Genomic DNA, 27,736 nt, shown 5'->3' with positions numbered 1-27,736 from the left:
TTTGAACTTTGACACCTGGCAATATTGGGGGTAAAAATCCCATCAGTGCCCTGAAAAAGAGTAGGGACAATATTTGACACCAATAAGACTCTCCAAAAAGCCAAGACCATATCATCATTATTTTCTTAACTAGAGGACTGTTAACTCTAAAAAAAGGGGGGGGGGGGGGGGGGGACTCGACATTTTATGCAATAATTCTGCAACATGAGAAGGCCTTGTCATAAGGCTTCTTGAGCTTTTTTTTAGTCTTGTACAACTTTTGAGACCAAATTTGCAATGTCCATTCGTACTGTTACGAAGCCATGCCTATTTTTATAACTGAATGTCACCCGGAAACAGAAACAATTTTGCAATTTTGTGTACACTTTCTATAGAAAACAGTTCACTGTCATAAAACTCATAAAAATCTTACTATTTTTACTTTTCATCACTTTGATTAATCTTATACCGGTACTAATTATGGAGGACAAGTGGTCACTGACAATTTCCATTAAAAAAAACAAGAAAAAAACAGAAAAACAAAGAAATACATAAGAAATTCAAAAAAAGTTAAATACATAGGAATTGAAATGATTTTTGAAGTTTTTGTGATGCAAAATTGTTGATTATATCAAAACAGATCTACAAACCAAAAAGTAGTCTCTCAATGCTTCTAATCAGGCTAGAATAAGGTCTTGAGCTTAATTTGCATTATTAATCAATCAAATATGAAGACTCAATCTTGTAGATTACAACATGGGTGATAGTGACATGGCCCTCACAAAGAACAATGATACCCTCATGAGTCACAAGGTCATCGTGCCTTGTTCAACACTTCAGACCCTACTGTACCACTGTTAGTAACATTACCTATAGATCCTTATCAGTCCTAACTTGGTTTAATTGATGATACAAACCACTGATGAGTAGTTTGACTGAGTCCGTGTGAAAGACAGCCCTTTCATACCAGTCCACTTCTCCCTAGCTGTGTTTGGTCTGGTCCCCCATCGTCGGTAGCAGCCCCATGGCAATATCTGCATTCGGCATGCATGCTGGGCAGATCCCAACACTCTGGCAGTCATTCTTACCATTGAGGCCATTTTGAAGCAGATCAAAACTGTCCTGAATAATTTAAAACAAAACAAAACAAAAAATTCCCACACATAAGCATTCAATAGGATCTGAGCAACCAACATCAGTCATGATATATGTATGACATCACACACACTTCAGACAATCTGATATTTCTATCATTTGGCTGGGTTTAGTTTTGCTTCTGGGCTTTTTCATATGTGAAACAAAGTATGCAAGACATGCAATATAGAAACAGTCAAATTCATACTATTTCATCAAATTGATCATTGTTACTTGCAACAACAAAAAACAGAGTAATAAGCAGCACCCTAATTATGTGTACACATGATAAAGCAAATATAGAAGACTGCCATCATAAGCAGAGTTTTACTAGGCGAGTAGCCCCACCAAAATACACAAAAGAGCAATCCTTGTTCATACATTATCAAAACTTTCTGAAGAAAAAAAAAAGGGAACAAGAGAACTGTGCCAAGAAAATTTGATGTGAACTTGGAAGAACAGAACTATAGCTGCCTGAAAAGGGATGGTAAATTAATTTGATATTGAAGACTGTACATCTCGATCATTAAAACAACCTGTATTCCTGAAAAAAGTGACCTGGTACCGTACCCCAGGCACGTGGTACGATGAGATGACCTACAGATATTTTGACAAATTTGGGCATATCGCTCACCGCAGCTCATGAGTGTATAAAACAAGAAGAAATTTAATTGGCTGTAGCTGGATTTGAATTATGCCCATACAAGTTGAATTCATCATTGTCGATCAATTACCCTACCAGGTGGTCCAACATGCAATAACCTCCCCCCCACCCCCCCCAAAAAAAAACACCCAAACAAACAACAACAACAACACAACAACCATTGTGTACCTTGCAGACACACCATGCAAGTATTCATCTTGAGCATTTCAATCAATGTAATGTAATTTTCTGAAATGTATAATTTACAAAAAACAACAACAACAAATACAGCTACACTCCTTACTGCTGTACAAAATTGGCTGACAATCATGATATGTCTTTGCTCTAGGCGGGGGGGGGGGGGGGGGGGGCAATAGGGAGGCTATAAAGCTAATTATTTTGATTTTTATGAAGGGAACTTTTTTTCAATTCAATTTTCAAATTCAATTCAATTCAATTTATTGTAAACCAGACATACACATAGTCACAGTAATGAATGAACATGAAGCAAATGGATAAAGTCCCCAAGGAGCAGAGCTTGTGAGTGGGGACCATTATGAATAGACTTCTCGATCCCAGCTGACCAGCAAAGAGATCCACAAAATGTAAACATGAAACTATAAAAAAACTAGAAATGTCGCTATGGCGACTGATGCCTCCGCCATAATGCATGATTCTCCCAATAGGCGTATAGTACAATGTCATCACAATGTGTGATCCATGACAGTTTCACATAACTGGCAAAATATTGAAATGACAGGTTTGTCAGAAATGTCTTGAACTGGGTTTGCTATAATTTTCTAAGAGTGCAGGTACACATATTTGGGGAATTTTGGGAAAGTTTATGCAATGAGTAATTTCCAAGGTACGAAGAAAGAGTGTGATGATGGTACAAAAGAGATTTTTTTTTTTTTTTTTTTTGGGGGGGGGGGGCATTGAAACCTGGCCTTTGACCCTTAACCTTTGACCTTCTGGCTGGAAATTTCCTGGAGAATCTGCATTAGGTAATGCATGTATTAAGTTTTGAAACTAATAATGCAAGCATTGCATATATTGGTATATGAGGGAAATAGTAAAATTTTGAGGAGTTGACCTTGACCTTTGACCCCTGACTATTGACCCATGACCCCTAAATTCCCTAGATAATCCCTGCCAGACAGTACATGCATATGTACCAAGTTCCACGAAGATATATTGAAGCATTTGAGAGAAAAGTAATATTGCAACATTTTCACCTAACCTTTGACCTTTTGACCTTTGACCTTATGACATGAAACTCTCTCTGGAGAATCTTTACGCAGTAGTACATGTCCTCACCAAGTTTCAAGAAAATACCTTTGGACATTGCATAGATATGGGGGAAATTGCAACATTTGTAGCATTTGACCTTGACCTTTTGACCTTTGACCTCTTGCCAATGTCATTAAAATCTACTCAACTAATTGTCCCATCATACATCATCCTTGGACCAAGTTTGGTGAAAGCTGCTTCATCCAGTTTTGAGTTATCACGTAAACAGATAAATTTTAGGATTTGACCTTGATTTTTGACCTTTGACCTCTGTCCGATTTCACTGAAAAACTAATTAAGTAATTGTCCCATCATACATCATTCACCAACAAAGTTTGGTGAAATTTGCTCCATCCAGTCTTGAGTTATCGCGTAAACGGATACAATTTCATGATTTGACCTTGACCTTTGACCTTTGACCTTCAGCCGATTTCACCCAAAATCTAACCAAATAATTGCCCCATCATACTTCATACTTGGACCAAGTTTGGTAAAATTCCAGTAAATATTACTCAAGTTATCGCGTAAACGAAAGCGGACGGACGTACGGACATACGGACGTACGGACGTACGGACGGACGGACGGACAACCCGAAAACATAATGCCTCCGGCACCACTTCGTGGCGGAGGCATAAAAAAAAAAATCCAACCACCACGCAGAGTCCCAAGAATAAGCAGATCCCAGTGCCAGCCAGCCGGGATCGAGAAGTACAATGTACACATGCAACATGGTAACATGCAATGTACAAAGCCAAAAAAATGGCAAGGTTTAATGTGCAGTGTGACCCAATATAGTAGAGCAGATAAGCCGAAAAATTGTGCAAAATTTGACTAAAGCATGAAACTTTCACCAGTGTTTGTACATGTTATAAGATTCATTTTAAGATCGGGAGGTAAGTCTGAATTGACCTCTGATGACCTCCAAAGGTCAATGACCTCAAAATTTGATAAAAATAGATATTTTGCGTCATTGATGAATGTTAAAATGGTAATGATGTACTAAAAATTCATTTTTTTGTTACAGTGGAATTGTCTTCATGTTCCATAGAACCCTGACAAGTTTCTACCTTTGACCTCTGATGACCTCCAGAGGTCAATGACCTCAAAATATCAGAATATTGATATTTTGTCATTGATTAATGATAAACACGGCAATGATGTACTAAAACCATGTTTGTTTGTTTTTGTTTTTTTGTTTTACAGTGGAATTGCCTCAATGTTCCACCGATTCTTGACAGGTTTCTACCTTATATTGACCTCTGATGACCTCCAGAGGTCAATGACCTCAAATTATCAGAACTTTGATATTTGGTGCAATTGGTTGATGATAAACATGATAATGATGTCTTAAGAATTCATTTGTGTTACAACTGAATCGCTTTCCTATTCCTCAGAACAAGGGAAATTATTTACATGTCACTGCCGGTGACCTCCAAGGACTGTAACAGGTCAATGACCTCAAAATATCAGAATATTGATATTTGACGTATATTCAATGGTTAACTGTATACCTGGTGTGCAATCACGCATTTTGCTATTAGCATTTATGCTACAATAGAAGTGTCTTCTCATTCCACAGAACATTGGTCATTACCCTGTGTATATATCCAACTTTGACATCTAAGGACAATGTGAGGTCAGACTTTTAGAATATCAAAATTTGTGTAGGATTACAATTATTGGCTTCATTGGTTTAATCCTAAAAGTTAAATCATTTACAAATCACGCCTTGACGTTATAATCAAAGTATGTATGCATATTCCACAGAGCATTAGTTCATAGTAAAAGGTCTCAGGAATGTGAGCGGTCAATTACTTCAGAAATGAAGCTTACGTGTCTTCAGTGATGGCAGTGACCTCAAATACCGTATGTCAAAAAAAAAAAATGCAACGGGAACCTCCGCAATGATATCCTTAAAAATATTGAATCAATCTAATTACAAATTCAGGGTATGAATCTGCAACTCATTGCCCACATCTTACAGGAAACCCCATTCGATTTGCTTCAGTGGTCAAGGAGAAATGAGGAATTTTGTAGAGGATGTCAGGAATCTCTTCCCTCCAAGTTCTGTCTATTGTATTCACACACAAAATCATCGAAGTGCTAAGCTTGGAAGAATCAAACTCATGACATGCTTTAAAACAATCCACATTTCTCTGTGACTGCTTAACCAAATCGAATAGGGTTTACTGCAAAATAGAGCTAAAATTTTATATTTTAAGACCCTGGAGTAGCATTTAGACAATTTAATCATATTGAGTGTTATCAATGCGATAATCTGATTGTAATTTTTTTGGGGGGACATACTGTATAATATTTATGTTTGGGTTAGTTATGCAGCCTAGCTTGCATGAAATTATGTGCAACATTATCAAATTTGCACTGGACAAAGTTTGTACGCTTACACATGGAAAGTGGGGAGAAGAGTACCATATTTTGGGTTGATGCTTAATAGTATGTGAACAGGCTTATGGCAAAGTCCCTTGAACTGGATGAAAGGGTGAAAGATGCTAACCAGAAAACAACAGGCCCACCTCATCAGGTGTACGTCACAAGTCAAACAGTCGTACAGCCCATGAGTTACGCAGCTCACGAGTCATACATCCTGTGACCTAAACACTAGATGAACAAGGTCCATGAGCTCGACATCAAATATAATAGGCCCACAAGCTATGCGGTCCGCGAGCTCGACACTCAGCACACGGTACGAGATTAATATATGTATTTCAGAGAGCATATAGGTCTCGTGGACCTCCCTGCCTAAACTTGGTGTCAAGCTCATGAGCAATGCTACCTAGTTTCGAGCTCGTGGGCTGTATGGTTCCGATGAATGACTCATGGTCCTGGAGCATACAGTGACGTCATGGACCATCTGGAAAACGACATACTGTGAGGCCACATGAAGTAATCCTGTGTCTTGCTATTGTCATCCAGTTAAGTTTCTAGGTCATTAAGTCAGGCAACTTGGGGCATTTTTGTTTTTTTAATGACATCTTTAGGTACCTCACTTCCAAATAGGAGTGGAACTACTATTTGTTCTTATTGTCTTCTTTATACTCGATACTCCCTAACAATTGGGCCTGGCCAAGAGTTGTGCCCCCATGCCCAAATATTGCTTGTTTCCAATATGGCCGCCATCCGGTTTGCATCCAATGTGTGAATCAGGGTATATGGCAGCGGGTAATATCATCCGTTTAAAACTCTCTGCCAGCAAGTGATGATTCAGTGTAACCTTCTGCTGAAATTGGTCTAGATGACACCCTCGATCTCTTTCAAGACAGGGCAGCATCTGCGTCTTCAGTGAAGCACGCGATTGAGCCTACATTGCACGGATCGGCACACAGATCTCTACCACACTTAAAATGGACATCCTGAGGTCAAACCAGCGTTCTTCCAGGTGCACAGCCAGCCACTGTATACGATCATCAGAGTCTTCCAATGGCAATATCTAAACAGTTTGGGTGAAGGCAAGCTTGTCTCTATGATGGGTGCATTGCACATAGAGTACAGGATGCACGAGATGATAAGAAAGCTTCTTTTTGACTCGCGGGATAGGCTACAATCCTTTCTCAGGCAAAGGTTCGGAATTATCGGATCGTGCTCAGTCTGCACACAGTGAGCTGAACACCATATTATCAAGTATATGTGTGCAATGATTGTGTGTAATGATATGGGAAAATGCATGGAGAAATCAAAATACATATGTACATGTTTGGCTGCGTTTATCAACTTTCCCCTGTTTAAACAGCTTTCGATAGCCCTTTCGATAGCCCTTTCGAAAGCCCTTTCCATAGCCCTTTCGAGAGCCCTTTCCAAAGCCCTGACTGCCTGTACTATTAATGTGCCGCTTGTTTTCTAAGAAGGGACGGCGAAAAGCAATTACCATCATAAAGACATATCTTCCTTTGAGAGTGACGAGTCATGATGCAATGTCACATGAATCAATTGTCTTCCTATCTGTGAGGCAGCTCCAGTTTTGCACATACCTCAAATATTTCTGAGTGGCGGCACGAGACTTTGGCTGCGTTTATCAACTTTCCCCTGTTTAAACGGCTTTCGATAGCCCTTTCCAAAGCCCTTTAGAAACGGCTTTCAAAATAGTATACAAATGATGCACAGGATAGAGTGCATTAGTGTAGGCGTAGTGCACTCGAGGGTATTTACAATTGTGAAACATGCACGAGGCGAAGCCGAGTGCATGTTGCACTACATTGTAAATACCCGAGAGTGAGCTACGCCTACACTAACGCCACGAAATAATCCTGTGCATCATTTGTTTTATAAAATGGGTCGAAAATTCGAAAACTAACATCATTTTTCAGCGTTTTTCACGTACCTTTGTGGGTCAAGACGTCCGAAGATGTTCGTCCCAAACTTTTACGCACGTCGCACTCGCGGAAGTCCCGCACATACAGTATAAGTATAATGGGGGTTGGGTTTCCGGACACCCGCATGAAAACTTACTTATTTTACATAGATTATGCACCCTTTACCTTAAAGACTTGATATAGACTCCTCATATAGGCCTACTAGACAACATACTCTGAAAACGGCGTGAGAATTAACCTGCTAAATCGTTGGATTTGCTCTTCAAAGTGACTCCATGTACGCGTCCGGTCCCATAACGCTTGGTCTACTGTACTGTACAAAGTGTACGTATATGTATAGTATAGTACAGTATACGTACGTACGCCACATATGTTATGCACAAGGGAAGACAGGCCGGCCGGCCGGCAGCCCGAACTAGAAGTTGTTTACAGGATTGACAGCGCGTACGCGTATGCATGCAATTCATCAAAGGAGCCGCCGCGCGCACAGACGATCGGCAATCTACCATAGGATTACAGGCAGTGCAATAGTACTGAAGTAAAGGAAGGAGGTGTGTCTCATTTCAGAGCTTCCTATTGGCTACATTCTTGAACCCATTTTATAATTGCTTTTATCAACTCTCTTCGCGAACACGATTTTTTAACTGGCCTGTCACTGCACAGCTGCATTGGGCCATTCGACCCGAGAAGAAGTACAAGTACTGAAGTACAAGACTACAAAGCTGTTTCAAAACAGCTTTGTGTTTATCAACTTCCAAAAGGCTTTTACAAACAGGTTTCTGAAAACCTGTTTAGGAAACCTGTTTGGATAGCCACAAATTTGGGGCTTTTGAAAAGGCTTTCCTAAAGGGCTTTCAAAACAGCTTTGCGTTTATCAACTCGTAAAAATTCCTTGAAAGCTGTTTGGATAACCTGTTTCTGCCGAGAAAGGAGAGTTGATAAACGCACCCTTTTGTAAAGGCTTTCCTAAAGGGCTTTCAAAACAGCTTTGCATTTATCAACTCGTAAAAATTCCTTGAAAGCTGTTTGGATAACCTGTTTCTGCCGAGAAAAGGAGTTGATAAACGCACATGTATTTTACGTGGAATCAGTTCCCGTCTGTTGTCTTCATCAATCTTGCAATGTTGTTGTTTATTATTTTCCCTCTCCATCACGAGTATAATATGGAACGTGTTGATTATTTCACGTGAAGTTGTTGTAATGTCGGAAAATGCAAGGCTGTAATGCAGGTGGCCTATTGCAGGTGGCCTTCAATTCGTTTTTCACATTATGACATGTTTAACAGACTGTAACTCACCAAGATGCCTATTGAAATCTTTTGAAAAACTTCTGCTTGATTTCACATGAGCGGATGATTATTAATTGTCGTTCTGCTATCATCGTGAGTAAACAAAGTATTGTTTCTCTTCAAGAGATAGCATGCCAATTAATCTGCAATTACTGTTGGTGCTCAAAGACATTCCAACCCACCTCCAGCTTATATTCGTAGGCGTTGTGGTGTAGACATGGTAGAGCGAGACTTTTCTTTTCTTTTCTTTTCCCCACTAACAACTAAGTTTAGTAGGAAACATAGAAACATTCGCACATAGTATTTACATTTCCCATCACATGCTTTGATAATCAGAATTTTCACATACACATATTCCCTGGAATTTTGCCAAGAACTTTTCAACACAATACATGTTCAAAAGAAACCATTTGGTTCATACATAATTTGATTAAAGGGGCCTACTTGTCACCGTCCATGTACTCGAACAGTTTTCGCTGGAAAGATACAAGTATGTTTACAAGACTGCAAACAGTAGAATGATTTGCCCCTTAACAAATCAGACTACATCTCTTGAAATGTCTTCACACTTAAATTGAAGTCATTCCTCTTAAATGATTTCTCTCTCTCTCTCTCTCTCTCTCTCTCTCTCTCTATATATATATATATATATATGAAGACAATGTCACTATTGTGTAAGTTCCCAAAAGCTCCTTACGACTTTCTCCAAGCCGGCGACCATATTATTGTACAGATACATAGATATTGGATCTGTCATCACATTTACAGCTTGCCACTCTAACTGATTTCTTGGCTCAAACATGTTTTTTTTTTTAATTTAGTTATTTAGTTTTAATTATTCAAAGTAATTTGCTAACAAACTTCCTTTCCCTAAAGCATTTCATTGGCTCAATCTTATATTGGGGTGTGGTGTTAACTAGAAATGAATTCCTTATTGGTGGGCTAACAAAACAGGCTTGTGCCGAAAGGGTGGGTTGGGTGGTGGCGCGTCGCGTTAATGGGAAAACCACCCTTCGTCCAAAGCCCCCCCCCCCCCCCGGTTTTGCCGAATGGGTGCGTTGGGTCGCGTCGCGTTGACTGGAATCCCACCCTTCGTCCAAACCCCCCCCCCGGTTTTGCCGAAAGGGTGCGTTGGTACTTTTTCTCATGTAATATTAAAAGACGAGTTTTGAATTTATATTTAACCTTCAAACAACCATTTCAAAGAGGCTATCGTCCGGATCGGTTTACACTCTATTACCACTTGGTCTACAGCCAGTTGGTCTAATAGACTACTGTAAACGTGGATATTTTCGCGCGACTAATTTTTCGCGCTTGGCCGGGTCAGAAGAGTTTCGCGTGTTTTTAATTCCGCGTAATCTAGACATCACGCACAGGAACATATGGCAAGCAAAAATATTCGCGGGATTTTATTTTCGTGCTAGTTTCTGGTTGCGCGAAATGCGCGAAAATTTCAACACCGCGAAAATTTCCACTTTTACAGTATTTAATATCAGTTGGTCTAATAACCAGTTGGTCTAGTCATCATTTCGTCCAATTACTGTTTGGTCTAATTGTTATTTGGTTTAATTACTATTTGGTCTACAGTCAATTCGTCTAATAATAGCCATTTGTTCTATTTTTGGTCTATTATGAGTTGGTCTAATTCCATTTCGTCTAATCATCAAATGGTCTAAAATAAAACCAAATTTGTCCAATATAAATTTGGTGTACACATCAATAAAAAGGCCCCCCCCCAAAAAAAAAAAAAAAAAAATAGCCCAGTTGGTCATATAGACGAAACGATGATTGGACCAAATGGTACCTGATTAGACCAGGAGGCTGGCTGTTATACCAAATGACAATAAGATCAATGGTTATTAGACAAATGGGTGTAGACTAAATGATGATAGACAGAGGCTAGATCAACTGGGCAATGGACCAAAATTAATGATGTGTACACCAAATTTATATTGGACAAATTTGGTTTTATTTTGGACAATTTGATGATTAGACGAAATGGAATTAGACAAACCCATAATAGACCAAATCGGTATTTGATGATATAAATTGGTGTTAGACCAAATGGCTATTATTAGACGAATTGACTGTAGACCAAATAGTAACTAGAGATTGTAATTTGTCATCACTGACAAATTAAGGTGATCCGATTTTTTTTTTAGTCAATGATTCGAGTCCTGATAGTGCAAAGTCTCAGCTACAACATATTAAAATCTGAGAGAAATTCACTGAAGCATAAGTAAGATAGTGCTCGATAAAGAGAGTCATGTCAATTTTCACATCTAAAAAATTCCCTCCCATAGAGATAACACGTCATAGCGAAGATAGAAAAAGAAGTACATATGACCTTTGACCCCACTTTGCACAGACAAGATGGCATCTGAGCAAAAAGTGGTTATTTTGTGAAATGATCCTTGTAACATGGTCTTTACGTGTGCAAAATATGGGAAAGATAGGACATGTATTTACTAAGATACAGGATGAAATATTTATGACCTTTGACCCTAATTTACATACCCAAGATGGTGTCCGATCAAGTACTTGTTGTTTTATGAAATAATGTACGTAACATGAACTAAACATGTGCAAAATATGGGTGTGATAGGGGCTGTCTTTCTTGAGTTATTGCAAAGAAAGTTGCAGAAAGGAAGAAATATCTCAATACATCGAAGATAAGCTTTAATTTCAACCAAATTTCTTGACGTGATGCCGACGTCGTATGGAAATATAAAGGGCACACTCACGATAGCCCAAAGTCTCAGCTACAACATATTAAAATTTGGGAGAAATTCACCGAAGCATAAGTGAGATAGTGCTCGAGAAAGATAGTCATGTCAATTTTCATTTCCAGAAAAACTGCACTCCCATAGCGATAACACGTAAACTGGTCAAATTTGACAAGATTACTTTGAATCCATTTTTACGAGGTGATGCCGTCATGCAATCAAAATGCTGTTATTATATTAATGAAAAAGCATTTAATAAGCTACAACATACTGAAATCTGGGTGAAAATTGGCAAAGGATAAGTGAGATACGCTCGAGTGAACTTGAAATTTGATGACGTCATTTTGAAAATTTACTTTTTTTACTTTATTAAGAAATTTGATATCTTTTAATCATTTTTTCAGTATCGCCAACCCATGGAATGATATGTACAACTCATCAGCTTTCAAAATATGTAAAGAAAAAGGGGGGTCACCGTCCATCCTGACGAGTAAAATCGGATTTAAAATTTGCGGTTTTTTGGCATTGTTGCACTGTATATCGCCATTGACGCGCGCGCGGAATTTCAACTTTGACGGGCCTGTATGACGTCATATTGAGTTGGATTGACTTGAAACTTGGTAGAAACATTCCTTGACATTTCAGACATCCGATCCTTGTGAAAATCGGGAAATTTCTATTGCATATGAGCTGTGCGTGGGTATATGCGCGCGCGCGTACGCGTCCGTCCAATTTTTTCAATTTTTCAAAAAATGCTCCAAATGGTCTGAAACGTGTGCAAAAATAATTTGAGCTTGATTTGAGCATACAAATATTTCAACGCGTGCGTACGCGCACTTTTTAATTATAAATGTGAATTTTGATAATATGAGTAGAATGCGCTTGACTTGAAATATATGTGACGTAAATTTCATTGAAAAATTCCTTTCCATTAATGAGATATGCATGAAAATGTGTTTTCATATAATGACGTCATAGTGACGTCACGGTTGACTGATCACTATGATTTTATAAAATTTGTCGACTTTGGGACACGATACATATATGGTATAATTGTGAAATTGATAGGAGGAACACTTTCTGAGCTAATCGAAACACAACTTTTGAGGAGAAATAAAGAAGAAGAAAAAGAAGAAGAACAAAGAATCAGTACAGATACAGAAGGTGATCCGAGAGGATACTCGGATCACCTAATTAAACCAAATAACAATTTGACAAAACAGTAATTGGACGAAATGATGACTAGACCAACTGGTTATTAGACCAACTGATATTAAACAGTCTATTAGACCAACTGGCTGTAGACAAAGTGGTAATAGAGTGTAAACCAATCCGGACGATAGCCTCTCTGAAATGGTTGTTTGAAGGTTAAATATAAATTCAAAACTCGTTTAATATTACATGAGAAAAAGTACCAACGCACCCTTTCGGCAAAAGCGGGGGGGGGGGGGGGGGGGGGGGGCTTTGGACGAAGGGTGGGGTTACAGTCAACGCGACGCGACCCAACGCTCCCAACGCACCCTTTCGGCAAAACCGGGGGGGGGGGGGGGGGGGGGGGGGGGAGGGGGCTTTGGACGAAGGGTGGTGTTCCCATTAACGCGACGCGCCACCACCCAACCCACCCTTTCGGCACAAGCCAGCGTAAAAAGCCCTTTAGAGGGATAAATTCTAGCAGGAGGGCAACCTTCCAGCTCAGAAGATCATTTATATGTTTGGGGATCAGAGGGTAAAACCACGCCATCATGTCATTTCCCGTAATTTGGTGCGGGACTTTGGGGATGGAGAGCCATTGGAACTGACCACTAGCGGGGAAAGTAGCCAATATCTAACTTATAAATTCCTATGACCATAGACTTTTCTTGGGAGAGGGAGTTTCGACAAAAAAATAGCTGGAAGGAAGGTAAACGATTTCATAAACTCTAAGAAGGGGAAAATACTGAGCATATTGACATCACAGGGTGACTACATTGTAGGAAAACGAATGCAGTGTTCTGTTTTCTTTTACTCTCTATCCTATTCTATTCTATTCTATTCTTTATTTTATGTGCTAATAGCCATCCGGGCTACAATGTAATACAGATATGTTTGTTTTGTACATCCTCTAAAGATCGCCAGAGGTCAAAGGTAGAGCCCTGTCTGTGCTCTTTGGAATACGAAGACAATTTCATTGTAAAACAGATATGCTTGTTTTGTACATCTTAACCATGTTTTTCATTAACTAATGATACCACAGATCAATATTATGATATTATGAAGTCATAAAAACCTCTAAAGGTCACCAGAGGTCAGAGGTAGAAACCTGTCTTTGCTCTTTGGAATATGAAGACAATTTCATTGAAAATGATGCTTGTTTTGCACATCTTAACCATGTTTATCATTAACTAATAACATCACAGATCAATATTATGGTATTTTGAGGTCATTGACCTCTAAAGGTCATCAGAGGTCAAAGGTAGAAACCTGTCAATGCCCTGTGGAAACGGAAGATTTGTAGTACAAATGCATATTTACTGCAGCGTAACCAAGATCTAGGCCTATCATTCACAAATGCATCCAAACATCAATATTCTGATATTTAAAGTTCATTGACCTTTGGAGGTCATCAGAGGTCAAATCAGACTTACCTCCCGATCTTAAGATGAATCTTATGGTATGTACTAACACTAGTGAAAGTTTCAGGCTTTAGTCAAATTTTGCACAATTCTCATGCGCACGCGTCCGTCCAATTTTTTCAATTTTTCTAAAAATGCTCCAAATCGTCTGGAGCGTGTGCAAAAAAAAAAATATTTCAACGCGCGCGTTTAAGGATAGAGATGAAATTTGAGACTATGACTAGAAAGAACTTACTTTGTACTATATGTGGCGTAAATTTCATTGAAAAATTCTATTCCATTAATGAGATATGAATGAAAATGTCATATAATGACGTCATAGTGACGTCATGGTCGACTAATCACTTTGATTTTATTAGATCTGTCGTCTTTGGGACATGATACAATGGTATACCAGGGTAATTTTGAAATTGGATAGACTAGGCAGAGGACTTTCTGAGTTAACCTCTGCACAACTTTTGAGGAGAAAGAAGAAGAAGAAAGAATCCGTACAGATACAGAGGGTGATCCGAGAGGATACTCGCATCACCTAATTCATGACAACTAACACATTACTAGTATTTCTCGCTCGAGCTCTCTCGTCTCGTCCCACCTCTCTACTACCGGCTCTGTGAATGTGTGACGATGACTGATGCAGACCTAGCCCGACCAGACTCGACTCCGTGCTTCGCACGGCGTCCCCAGCCCCGTGCGCCAGCACGGCGTGTACAGCGACGGGGCTGTGGAGATCATTCTCAATTCCATGCCATGATTTACATTATTACAACAAATTAAACCCGACAGTATCGTACAGTGAAATTGAAGCCACCAGTAGAAGATCAACTTACCACAGGAACGTGGATCAACCGGTGTACAGTAAAAAATCACTCGAAATACACTCGAGGAGTGCTTCGGTGCGGAAGGGAAGTCCACGCCAAACATCCAACCACTGTTCCTATAGCACTGGCCTGGATCAATGGATCATACGGTGCATGCATGCTATGCATGCAGTGTGTGCATGTGGTACAGCTGTTTACATGTTTTCTGCCAATTTTTGTTGTTGTTGTTGTTTTGGTTTTAATGGCGTATATCTCTAAAGATTGAGTATTTACGCCAGATTCCTTTTTATTTTTTCCTTTTTTTTTCAAATTGATGTATTTCATCACTTTCCTCACAAAATTAAATAAAAGTTTGATGGCCTTTGCTTAATTGGATGGCTTGGTCCACTGATTAGTTTGCTTAGGTCCATTAGGAAGAAGCATAAGCTCTATAAATTATTCATTAAACATCCAACCTGGATAAATAAGAAGAATTATGTTGATTATAAGAATGAATTGACAAATGTTGTGCGTATTTCAAAGCAAAGATATTTTAGAAATCTATTCCATGATATAAAAGGGGATATCAAAAAAAACATGGTTCCATATAAACAAACTGATCGGAAAGGGGAAATATCAAAGCCTTCCCTCAGAAATGTATAATGGTGATATTTCATTAAGTACAAATACGCAAAAGGCTGAACATTTCAATCAGTATTTTGCAGGAATTGCTGCTAAGATAAGTGAAAAGATTCCAAGTACATCCAATACTTTTCAGGATTATTTGAAACCTGCAAAAAACAGCAAATCCTTATTTTTGAAGCCCACTACTGCATCTGAAATAATAATGCTAGCTCTGTCACTAAAATCCTCTAAGTCATCAGGCTCTGATGATATAGCTCCTAGGGTTGTCAAAGAGTGTATTCATAGCATTGCTGTCCCATTGTGTGACATATTTAATAAATCTCTGTCGCAAGGAATAGTTCCAGACAAGATGAAAATTGCCAAAGTAGTTCCTGTGTATAAGAAAAGTGATAATAGAAACATTGAAAACTACAGACCCATTGCCTTGCTGCCTGTATTTTCTAAACTAATTGTTAGAAAAGATTGTATGCTCAAGAGTAAATAATTATTTATCTGTAGAAGGCATTTTGATCCCCAAACAATTTGGTTTTCGCAAAAATTCTTCTACCAGTATGGGTGTATTGCATTTAACTAACATTATTGCTCATGCACTTGATGAAGGAAAATTTTGTCTGGGCATTTTCTTAGATTTGTCCAAGGCATTTGACACCATTGACCACCACATTCTTATAAGAAAACTTAAATTTTATGGTATTCGTGGAGTTCCTTTAGACTGGTTCAAAAGCTATCTGCAAAACCGAATGCAGTTTGTGGTTGTCAATGGGACCAAATCGCTTTCCACCCAAATTGATTGTGGAGTGCCTCAAGGCTCAGTGTTAGGCCCACTATTATTCCTTATCTATATCAATGATATCATCAGTGCTACATCATTGTTTACTTACTCACTGTTTGCTGATGATACAAGTCTTCTGTCATCCTTCAAAAGGTCAAAGGTCAAAAGGTCAAAGGTCAAGTGAAAGTGCTGAATTGCACTTTTTTTCCTCCATATATCAAAAGTAACTCAAGGTATCATCATGAAACTTACATGTTCAACCTAACAGTGATTCTCTTTGGAACTGTGAGGTCAAAGGTCAAAGGCCAGGTTTAGATAATGCTATTTTCCCATTTGATACTGAAATTATACTTTTTCTCAATACCTTGAAAAATTACTCAATGCATAAACTTATAAAAGGGTCAAAAGTCAAGTAAAAATCATCAGTTCCCCAAATACCTGCACTCTGACATTTTAATCATTCATCCAAATGAACCTAGTTTTAGGAAAGTGAACATTCAGCACATTTGTGTCAAACCTGTCATTTTAATATTTTGCCAATTGTTTGAAACTGTCATCACACATTGTCAAGACATTGTACTATAGACCTATTAGGAGAACCATGCATTATGGCGGAGGCATATCAGTCGTCGTAGCGATATATCTAGTTACTTCTACATTATGTCGTGATCAGGTCTTGTGAGAAAGATATAGGCTCCTACGAAACCTGAATGTGAGAAAATAACATAGAACAGGTGAAAAATTAGCGGTTCGCTTCGACAATGTCTCCTTCACTTCTTGTAAACAGCTCAAAAAATGAAAAATAATGACGATATACTAGCCTGGAAGTGAGCGGAATTCGTTTGTGTAAGAGCGTGTATGTGAGAGTAAATGTTGTATATCTGCGTATAGAAGTATAATATGTTTATACCAAAAGTGGGTTCGTGCGTGTGTGTATGTGTTTGTGTGTGTGTGTTTGTGTGTGTGATAACTTCATTGGGCGAAACAACGTATAGGATTATACTGTTTAAGGGCTATGCAGCACTGTTGAAACCCCCTTTAGTAATAATGATAATAATGATAATTTCCCATAGGCCTATACTAGGCTCTTTTTTAGCTGCTTATTATTCCTCTGAACAGACAGATTACGCCACTGCACTTGAATCAAAATCAGAATAATGAGAGAGCTGTCATCTTTTTAAAACATAATTCAATAAATATTCTTCAAATCTGCAATTTGGATTTGATAATTTGATAAATACAGTTTGCTCTGGCTATATAGGTCATTATTCAAAACCTCTTCATACGTTTACCTGTGACGAAATCGCTCTCATTACTTCTGACATTTTACCTCTGCCATTTTTGCCTCTGCCATTTCTACCTCTGCCATTTTACTATGACATTTTTACCTCTGTCATTTTTACCTCTGCCATTTTTACCAATCAGGTTCCATAGCTAGATAGAGCTAGGGCCTACGACAGTGACACTGACAGTGTGTAAATTTATGATGATTATCGATGGTGATGATGTTGATTCCAGGATATTCTTGTAAATTCCAGGAGTTTTTAGTGTTGATTTCAGGAGGACTGACCTTGAAAAGTGGAAGCACTGATGATATGAAGCAATAAGACAGACGCAGGATCTTGCCTGCTTTTGATGAGCAACTGAAACTCTGGGCCTATAACTTCTTTTAGTGGCGAGCATTATGCCTAAATTAAAGTGCTTATTAATGAAGAAACTTGATTTATCTACGGTGCATATGTATCAAGAGTTAATAAAGCAATCTAGAAATTCAACAGCAAGAAAAAAAAAAAAAAAACGCCGCAAACATGTTAAAAGAACCGGAGTCCTCCGCATAGCCGCCATACAGCCTACACACAGCGCCCGTGCACACATGATTTCGTCGAGCTCTAGACCCTTTTTATCGACTTTGTCAGACTGGCAAAAGATCGAGAAGTTTAACTCGAAGTTTTGCCAGTGTGACCGCAAACTTTCCACGTAACTTTCCGCCAAACTTCTCGATCTGTTTGCGGGCTATTATAGTCTCCGAAGCGCAAGGCCATTGTCATGTAATTCATGTACAAACGTGCATTGTTACGTCATAATCACTAGCCACTGGACGGCGTACTCTTGCTTGCGCGCGTACCAGTGGCCCAGTCTGACCGCGCCTAAGCGTGCACTCCATATAAGGAAAAATTGACCTAACAAGATGGCGACGCAACACGGTAAATTTGGCTGCACGATCTCGTGTATGTTGGGAATAGGGACACGCATTCCACTATGTTTTAGTTCGGTGGTATGCATGCCCGTTTACGGCAAGCCAAAAGGAAATGCATCCAGTAATTTTGTCATCGGGTTACACGATAGAAAAATGGGTTTTTGACAAGAAAATTACCCATTCTATAAATCAGATGACGCACATTCATTGTCTTTCGTGCGTCAGTCGGAATATAGTGTGCATGCGGTAACTATGGAATTTAGCCTAAACCCATATGGCACTCGGCTTCGCCTCGTGGGTTAAGCATTCTATAGTTACCTTATGCACACAATTCCGACTGACGCACTCAGACCTGTGCGTCATTTGTATACTGTGCGTCGAGCAACCTTCTCAGCAGAAAAGAAATCTGCCTAGCCCCCCCCCCCCCCCGTTCACAAACAAAGGGTCCAACGCTCTCCAAAGAAAAAATGAAGGCCTCACAAATTCATCAAAAAATCAAAGACAAAATATCATTACAAAATACATATAACCTGGAAACTTTCTGGGCGTTAAACGTGCTCATCATAGAAAATGATAAGTGCAGAGTGGTGCAATGTGCAATCAGCATGATGATGAGCTAGGTATACTCTTTGGTATCCACTTCTTTCCTGATTCCTTAGACTTGGGAAGCTTTGGGATGTGTACGTATATAAAACCAAATACAAACAGTACCAGTAGGGGCCTCTGACGTAAACCGAGAGACACGTGCGCGCGCACGCACGCACGCACTCACACACACGCATGCACTCACTCACGTTCAAAGAATATAGGAAAAAAATTCATGCAAATTAAAAACGAAAATGTCGAGAAAATAGATCAGATTATAATATGGATGAAAAGAGAGCAATGTCGTGGCAAGAGTTATAAAAACTTTGTACGATCAAAGAGAAGAAAACACTTTGCTGATTTACATACTAACATAAGGAGTTTGAAAAGTAAATATCCCAAAGATTACTGGAATATTATAAGTAGAAACAAAAAAGGAACTACAGCACCTTCAAACATTTCAATAGAAGATTTCTTTGAACACTTTAAAAGCTTAAACAATCAAGCTTCGAATACTGATGTCGTAGATCTTGATTATGGCATTGGTATGAATTATGAATTGAATCGAAGAATTGATGAGTCTGAAGTGATACAGCAGCTTAAACGTCTTAAAAATGACAAGGCTCCTGGGGATGATTGATTTTAAACGAACTGTTAAAGAGTAGTTCTAAATCTCTTTTGAAACTTGTTACAAAACTGTTTAATGTAGTGCTTGATACAGGCATTATACCTTCAAGCTGGGTGTTAGGTTTGATTAAACCTTTGTTCAAAGGCAAAGGCTCACCTGATGCTGCTGATAACTACAGGGGTATCACTGGTATCGTTGGTAAGCTATTTACTGCTATTCTAAATGAACGAATTACTTCGTTCATCATGACTCATTATGTTATACTTGGTGAAGTTCAAGCCGGTTTCCGGTCAGGTTATTCTACGATGGATCATATTTTTTCATTGCACGCAATTGTTGATTGGCATTTACAAAAAAAAAAAAAAAAATGTACTGTGCTTTTGTGGATTATAAGAAAGCTTTTGATTTAGTTGATCGAAGTTTGCTTTGGATTAAATTACTGAAGGACGGGATTTATGGAAAATTGTTGCGTGTAATAGTCAAAATTTATGACAACGCTAAATCTTGCATTTCATACGGTGGTAGGAAATCAATTTTTTTTTTTCAGAGTAACGTAGGAGTAAGGCAAGGTGAAAATTTGTCTCCAATCTTATTTGCACTGTATCTGAATGATTTTGAATCTTTTTTACAAGAGAGATACAGTGGTCTGAGCTCTCTATCTACATCAATTCACGATTGCTTTTATGAGAAAGAAAGGAATGTTTATATAAATTTATTCACTCTTTTGTATACTTGCTGAAAGTGCGAATGTTTTACAAGATGCTCTTAACGCCCTTTCTGATTATTGCCAATTGTGGCATCTTACTATATTAATACCACGAAGACGAAGGTTGTTATTTTTTTCTAGAGGAAAAGTGAGAAATATTCCGAAGTTTTATTTTGCCAATGAACCTTTAAGTGTAATTGATGAGTACGTGTATTTAGGAACAACTACAACTACAACAATAGCTTCAAAAAAGCTATAAATAAACAAACAAGCACAAAGAGCTATGTACTCCATGAAGAGCAAAATCGCATCTCTTTGTCTACCTGTCGTTATTCAACTTGAGCTATTTAAATCAATTGATATTGCCAATACTGTTATATGGGTGTGAGGTTTGGGGTTTTGAAAACGTAATTCAAATTGAAACGTCTTATTTGAAGTTCTGTAAAGAATTGCTTGGTCTGAACAAGAGAACTCCGAACTTGGGCACTACAAATTAGAAAAAAAGTCACTAGCCGTATGCTAATGTTCTGGTATCGTCTCGTAAATGGGAACTCAGCTAAATTATCAAGCATCATTTATAGCTTTGAATTTTTCTCCTTTTTGAAAGGGAAAAATCAGATGGGTTGGATTCTCAAAGTGAAGAATACTCTTGATAGCTTATAGGCCTTTCTGACGTGTGGAAGAGTCAAGCAAGTAACCTGTCTTTATCTACGTTCAAAAGAATAGAGAGATACAAAAATTAAAGATAGATATGAGTCAACAGGAGTGGCACAGTGATGTTGAGTTGAACAATCAATGCACTGTTTATAGAATTTCTAAGCAGCGATTATGCTTTGAAAAAAAGTACCTGATTCGTCTTAATGACAATAATAGGCAGATAGGAAATCTCTAACACGTTTTCGTTGCCTCAATCATAAGCTTCCAATAGTGTCTGGGTGTTACAAAGACATTCCAATAATTGAACGTTTGTGTACTCATTGTTCTAAAAACGATATTGGTGATGAATTCCATTATTTGTTTGTATGTCCCTTCTTTAAGACGGAACGTAAAAGATTTCTCGAAAAGTATTATAGAAAATATCCTAACACATTTAGATATGATCAATTGTTCACTTCCACTAAGGAAAAGACTTTGTCAAACATTTCGAGGTTTTGAAAAGTAATAATGTCCTTTTTCGTTAGTTATTGTACTTCATTATTTCGTTTGATTTAGTTTATTTTATGTACCCTTTGTGTGATTATTTGCTTCAGTGATAGATTTACATTTGTATAATGTATTTATAACATACTTTTATGCAAATTGTATTTGATAAGTTTATTGATATCTTGTATATATATTTTGTATTATACCCATGTATATACGTGAATTCTTATTTGAAATTTTTCTATTTTGTGTATTTTCAATTGACGTTGTACTCCCATACCCCATGAGGGTCGTTGAGTAAGAAATCAAACTTCAAACTTCAAACTTCAACTTTGAAGGGTGCTGAAAATCTTCGTGATCTTATGACAAACTTCACCAGTGGTTTTTGTTGAGATGAATCTGTTGACTTCAGAAGGGGAAGAATGTCTTCTGCCTTTGTTTCTGTTTCGGCTGCTAACATAGCTCTTGCTATTATAAACTTAGGGCAAACAAGTAAGAAGTGTTCAACCGTCTCAGGAACAGCACGAAACTTCATAAAATCCTGTGTCATGTCTATTAAGTTTATGCAAATTATCATTTAGTCCCATACAGGTTGTTCATTCTAAGTCAATAGGAAGCTTTAGATTTTGACGCGCGGACGATTTTAGTGTTTTTATAGAAGGATTCATACAAACCGATTTTGAAATATTGTTGAGCACACCTGGAGTTTCTTTTCTTTTTTACACCATTACGCATTACTCGTGGAAAATAAGCGACCATCCTGCTTTTTCAACCCCAAGCCTTGTTTGCAGTATTGAGTTTTTCTTCATGGAGTTTTGCAACGCTTACGGATAGCCTGTTTTTATTATTTACCGACGTTATCTTTTAATGTTGCAATTGCATTTGTTTGGATTTTACATTGTATTTTGTTCAACGCATCGGTATCATGCACGGCAAAATTTCAAGACCAAAACCTCACGGTATTCACCAGCTGGTATTGCTTTTGATTGCTCTCTTCTTCATCGGTAAGACTGGATTACAAGCAAGGAACGCGAAATGTAGGATCATTCCTTATTTTGATGCAACATTTGATCCAATTACCATTGACAGTATTCTACCTAAAGGGCCTAATTGTTGTATCACTGGTTTTCACAATCATGCTACCAGGGCCATTGTTAAAACCACTGCATTACCGACTCAAGTGAACCTTGGAAGTTCATATATTTTGTCGTTCGATCACTATACTGCATTGAATCCATACCCTGACAGAGGCCTGCGATGGCCTATCGCTCAACTCCCTTTCTTGGTTATCCTAGAGGCCGCCTTCCATTGCTTATTCTTGTGAATTTATTGGCTGGAGACATCAATTTGAACCCTGGGCCGGTCCCAATTTTCACAAACCAAGGAGTTACTATAGTACTACATTTAACGTAACTGGCAGAATGAAGCGACGTGGCGGTGGCAGAAAACCGAAATTTCCCTGTGTGGTGTTAGAAACGAGGGAATTCTGTGCACGTCTTGTGATAAGTGGTATCGTTTTGACTGTTCGCACACATCTATCGATATAATCAAATTCCATTCAAGTCACCCTGATGCAGGCTGGCTGTGCCCATCTTGCGATGCATCTAATTTGACCAGTTGGCTTTTTGATTCTTCTTCAGGCTTTGGTCTTAGTAACTCTTTCGATACTTTGTCAGACTCAGACATGGCCAGTGGTGATGATGTTGATCAAAATGTTTAAGTTATCTTCAAGATCTTCAAGTCCTACCCAAAGGAAAATTGCACCAATAATTCTACACAAAGTAGATAAAGGAGTGGAGAACTTCACTCTTTTGCCAAAGTTCCGGTACAACTTAAACCGTAGATCCTATTAACTTAGAAAAGCGTAATGATTCTTGGACAGTAGTTACAAACACAAGGAAACCTGCACAACGTTGTACTGCTCAGCCCTCCCCGAGTCATGACACTCAACCGGCACGTGCAAGTTTGTTTTCTTCGTCCCCTCCATTTGCAACTAAAATTCCAGCCAAGACAATGCAGACATCTAATGCAGTTCATTTTAACACAAGCAGTGGCGTATCTAGGGAAAACGGCGCCCGGGGCAAGCACGAAAATTGCGGCCCTAATTTCTGAAAAAGTGTTCAACCCCAACACCATCCCGGTAGGGACTTTAAGCAAAGTCCACATGATGCTTTTTCAAGCACTTAAAAGGGATCTTTTGAGGGTGATTAAATGTAATGAATTTTGATAGATTTTGGCGAGCGAGCGCAGCGAGCGAGCCGAAAATTTTTGTATTTCAGCTTACAAAACATGGAATTCTTGTCATTTTTTGCTTACCAAATCTTACAATTCTAATCAAGATATAGTGACGGCCTTATAGATAACGATTTATACCAAAAAACTGAGGACTTTAAAAAATACTCTAAATTAGTGAGCTGAAATTTGTATATGTCCTCGTCATCATCACGTATTGTTCTTATCTTTTTTATATAAATTTTGGCGAGCGAGCGCAGCGAGCGAGCCGAAAATTTTTGTATTTCAGCTTACAAAACATGGAATTCTTGTCATTTTTTGCTTATTAAATCTCACAATAGTGACGACCTTACAGATAACGATTTAAAGCAACAAACTGAGGACTTGAAAAAATACTCTAAATCAGTACGAGCGAGTGAGCCGAAATTTGTATATTTCTGCGTCATCATTACGTGTTTTTTTTTGTAATTTTTTATTTTTTTGCGCCCCCCCCCTCCCCCGTATATGTTCGAAACCGTTGGCGTCCTCTTTTGATCCAATCGGCGATCGCTTCAGAACGAATGAAACATTTTTCCTACTAACATTATCATCATTTTGTCCGTGTCATCGTCACGTTTTGTTCTTATCTCCTTCTCTTTTTTTTATACAAATTTTGGCGAGCGAGCACAGCGAGCGAGCCGAAAATTTTTGTATGTCAGCTTACAAATCATGAAACTCTTGTCATTTTTTTGCTTATTAAATCGTACAATTCTAATCAAGATATAGTGACGGCCTTATAGATAATGATTTATACCAGCAAACTGAGGACTTGAAAAAATACTCTAAATTAGGACGAGCGAGTGAGCCGAAATTTGTATATTTCCGCGTCATCATTACGTTTTGTTATCTTGTTTGATTCGGGGTTTTTTGCGTCCCCCCCCCCCCCTCGTACTATGTTCGAAACCGTTGGCGCCTTCTTTTGATCCAATTGGCGATCGCTTCAGAACGAAAGAAATTGCAGCCGCTGCTCCGTGAAACATTTTGCCTGCTAAATATAAAATGACATAAGTGTGAACACAATAGACACTGTCATTTTGTCATCATCACGTTTTATTCTTACCTTCTTTTTTATGTTTGTATTTCAGCTCACAGAACATGGAATTTTTGTGTGAACACAATAAACATTGTCATTTTGTCCGCGTCATCATCATGTTTTGTTTTTATCTTGTTTGATGTGGTTTTCTGCCCCCGGCCCCCCCCCCCCCCCCACCATTCTCCCTCCCCCCTTTCGGGTGAGTTTTTTTTTTTCCTTCTTCTTCTCCTTTTCTTTTTCTTCTTCTTCGTTTTTTCCTTTTTATTTCTTCTTCTTCTTCGATTTTCCCCCGTTTTTTTTTTTGCGCCCCCAAAGAGTGGCGCCCGGGGCACGTGCCCCCCTTGACCCCCCCCCCCCCCCCCAGATACGCCACTGAACACGAGCATGAGCTCTTTCAAAGTAGCGATTGTAAGACCCCATTTACAGTGCGGGGCCGGGCTCGGCCGCGGCTCGGCCGCGGCCGAGTCCGGCCTCAATTGCGCGGCCGAGCCTCGCAATTTTGTCCGTTTACACTACTGGGCTCGGCCGCGCTTTTGATTCAAACCTTTCAATATTTTGTCGTAGTGGCGCTCTGCTTGTAAACAAACGCAATTTGGTATTGTCTGGTTTTCAGACCCTTTGCAAAATGAATTCCGTGGCGACGAAGTCGCCGTTCGGGCAAAGGCCTTTGCCGAAGGAAAAAAATCCTTTGCAGGACAAAACCACATTAAACTATACTAGTTTTCGACGTTGAGGGGGTTAATATCCTGAATAGCGAAAGATCACCGAACTAAAACACAGTGGAATGCGTGTCCCTATTCCCAACATACACGAGATCGTGCAGCCAAATTTACCGTGTTGCGTCGCCATCTTGTTAGGTCAATTTTTCCTTATATGGAGTGCACGCTTAGGCGCGGTCAGACTGGGCCACTGGTACGCGCGCAAGCAAGAGTACGCCGTCCAGTGGCTAGTGATTATGACGTAACAATGCACGTTTGTACATGACAATGGCTTACGCTTCGGAGACACAGCCCGCACTCCATATAACTAAGGAAAAATTGACCTAACAAAATGGCGTTTTGAAGTTTGAAGTTTGAAGTTTGATTTATTACTCAACGACCCTCATGGGGTATGGGAGTACAATGTCAATTGAAAATACATAAAATAGAAAATTTCAAACAAGAATGAACATATATACAAATATAATACAAATATATACAAGATATCAACATACTTTTCAAATAAAATTTGCATAAAAGTATGTTATAAATAATATACTATACAAAATAAAATGTAAAACTATCACATGAATTACGCACAATGCAGGCACTGCCTGATGCAAATAATCACCCAAAGGGTATATAAAATAAACTAAATCCAACGAAATAATAAAGTGCAGTAACTAACTAAAAAAGGACATTATTACCTTACAAAACCTCGAAATGTTTGTCAAAGTCTTTTTCTTAGTGGAATAAACAATTGATCATATTTAAATGTGTTAGGATACTTCCTATAATACTTTTCGAGAAATCTTTTACATTCTGTCATAAAGAAGGGGCATACAAACAAATAATGAAATTCATCACCAATATCATTTTTAGAACAATAGGTACACAAACGTTCAATTCTTGGAATGTCTTTGTAACGCTCAGACACTATTGGAAGCTTATGATTAAGGCGACGAAAACGTGTTAAAGATTTCCTATCATTTTCATTAAGACGAATCAGATACTTTTCAAAGCATAATTGCTGCTTAAAAATTCTATAAACAGTGCATTGATTGTTTAACTCAACATCACTGTGCCACTCCTGTTGACTCATATCTTTAATTAAGTGGTAGCAAGTTTTGGTGGCTGCGCATTTCCTGGGTGAACACGCATTCCACTATGTTTTAGTTCGGTGCGAAAGATACAGGCAGAGGGTTTGGAAGCCAGACTAAAATTGGCCGCGCAATTATTGGCCGCGCATTTGGCCCAGTTTGCGTCTACTTTTGGTTTACACCAAGAAGAGGCAGGGCTCGGCCGCGGCTCGGCCGCGGCCGAGACCACCTCCAGAGCGAGGCCAAATGCGAGGCCAATTTTGGCCTCGCATTTGGCCTTTTGCGCGTTTACACTGAAGCGGGGCTGGGCTCGGCCGCGGCCGAGCCTCGCACTGTAAACGGGGTCTTAGCCGCAGTTTACGTGGGGGAGGTCTGCAGTTTTTCAATCTTTTGTGCATGAAGAAATGCCTGGCGTTGTTAACCGAGTCGTAGCTAGACCCGTCGATTGCGTCATCTGAAATCTTTCCTGACAACTTTCAGGTGTTTCGCAGGGACAGAAATTTACAGGGAAGTGGAGTTTTTGTTGCTGTAGATAACAAAATTCCATGTTTTGAAAGACCAGACCTATCATTGGAAAACACAGAGCTCATCTGGTGTCAAGCTTCTCTATCTGGGCAGGTTATTTACATAGGTAGCTTTTATCGACCACCCGACGCTATAAAGGCTATCCTCTTGAAGAACTCTCTCTTAGTCTCGCCAAAATTCATACAGAATCAAAGTCCCCTTTTATTGTCATTGGAGGAGATTTTAACGTCCCAGGTATGATTTGGAATAACGATGGAGAAACCCCACCCAAAAATGCAGTACAAGAAACTCTTCTCGACGTTATTAGGAGTATTAGCCACCTTGCACAACTTGTTACTTTTCCGACTAGGCATAGTGAAAAATAATGGAACTGCAAATATCTTGGACCTTCTTTTGACGACTCATCCTTCTCTTGTTAAGGATGTTGTACCACGCCCTGGTAATATGAGTGATCACTCTCTCGTCACAGCTACGGTTACTTCTAAGACTAGACTCCCAGTCAAGTCTTTTAGAGACATACTGTTATGGAGCAAAGTCAACACAGGGAGTTTTTAGGACAAGGCAGGTCATTATTATAGCAGCTGACTTCTTTGCCCGAAAACCGGAAGATTTTACTGTGGAAGAAAATTGGACAT

At 38.9% G+C, this 27,736-nt stretch overlaps 1 protein-coding gene across 1 annotated transcript in view; it reads right to left on the bottom strand.

Annotated features, from left to right (window-relative positions):
* Positions 1–14,894, bottom strand: part of LOC140234683 (probable gamma-butyrobetaine dioxygenase) — a 116,993-nt gene extending 102,099 nt beyond the window's left edge. The window contains exons 1-2 of the mRNA XM_072314721.1: positions 14,829–14,894; positions 897–1,101 (exon numbers count right to left, since the gene is read on the bottom strand). Coding sequence (XP_072170822.1) covers positions 897–1,079 — 183 coding nt within the window. The 5' untranslated portion in view covers positions 1,080–1,101; positions 14,829–14,894. The remainder of the gene's footprint in view (positions 1–896; positions 1,102–14,828) is intronic.
* Between the last annotated feature and the right edge of the window lie 12,842 nt (positions 14,895–27,736).

Source organism: Diadema setosum, chromosome 1 (assembly GCF_964275005.1).
Source record: "Diadema setosum chromosome 1, eeDiaSeto1, whole genome shotgun sequence".
Classification (NCBI taxonomy): domain Eukaryota; kingdom Metazoa; phylum Echinodermata; class Echinoidea; order Diadematoida; family Diadematidae; genus Diadema; species Diadema setosum.
The sequence above is the reverse complement of the archived record's forward strand: the minus strand, read 5'-3'. Positions and strand labels throughout refer to the sequence as shown.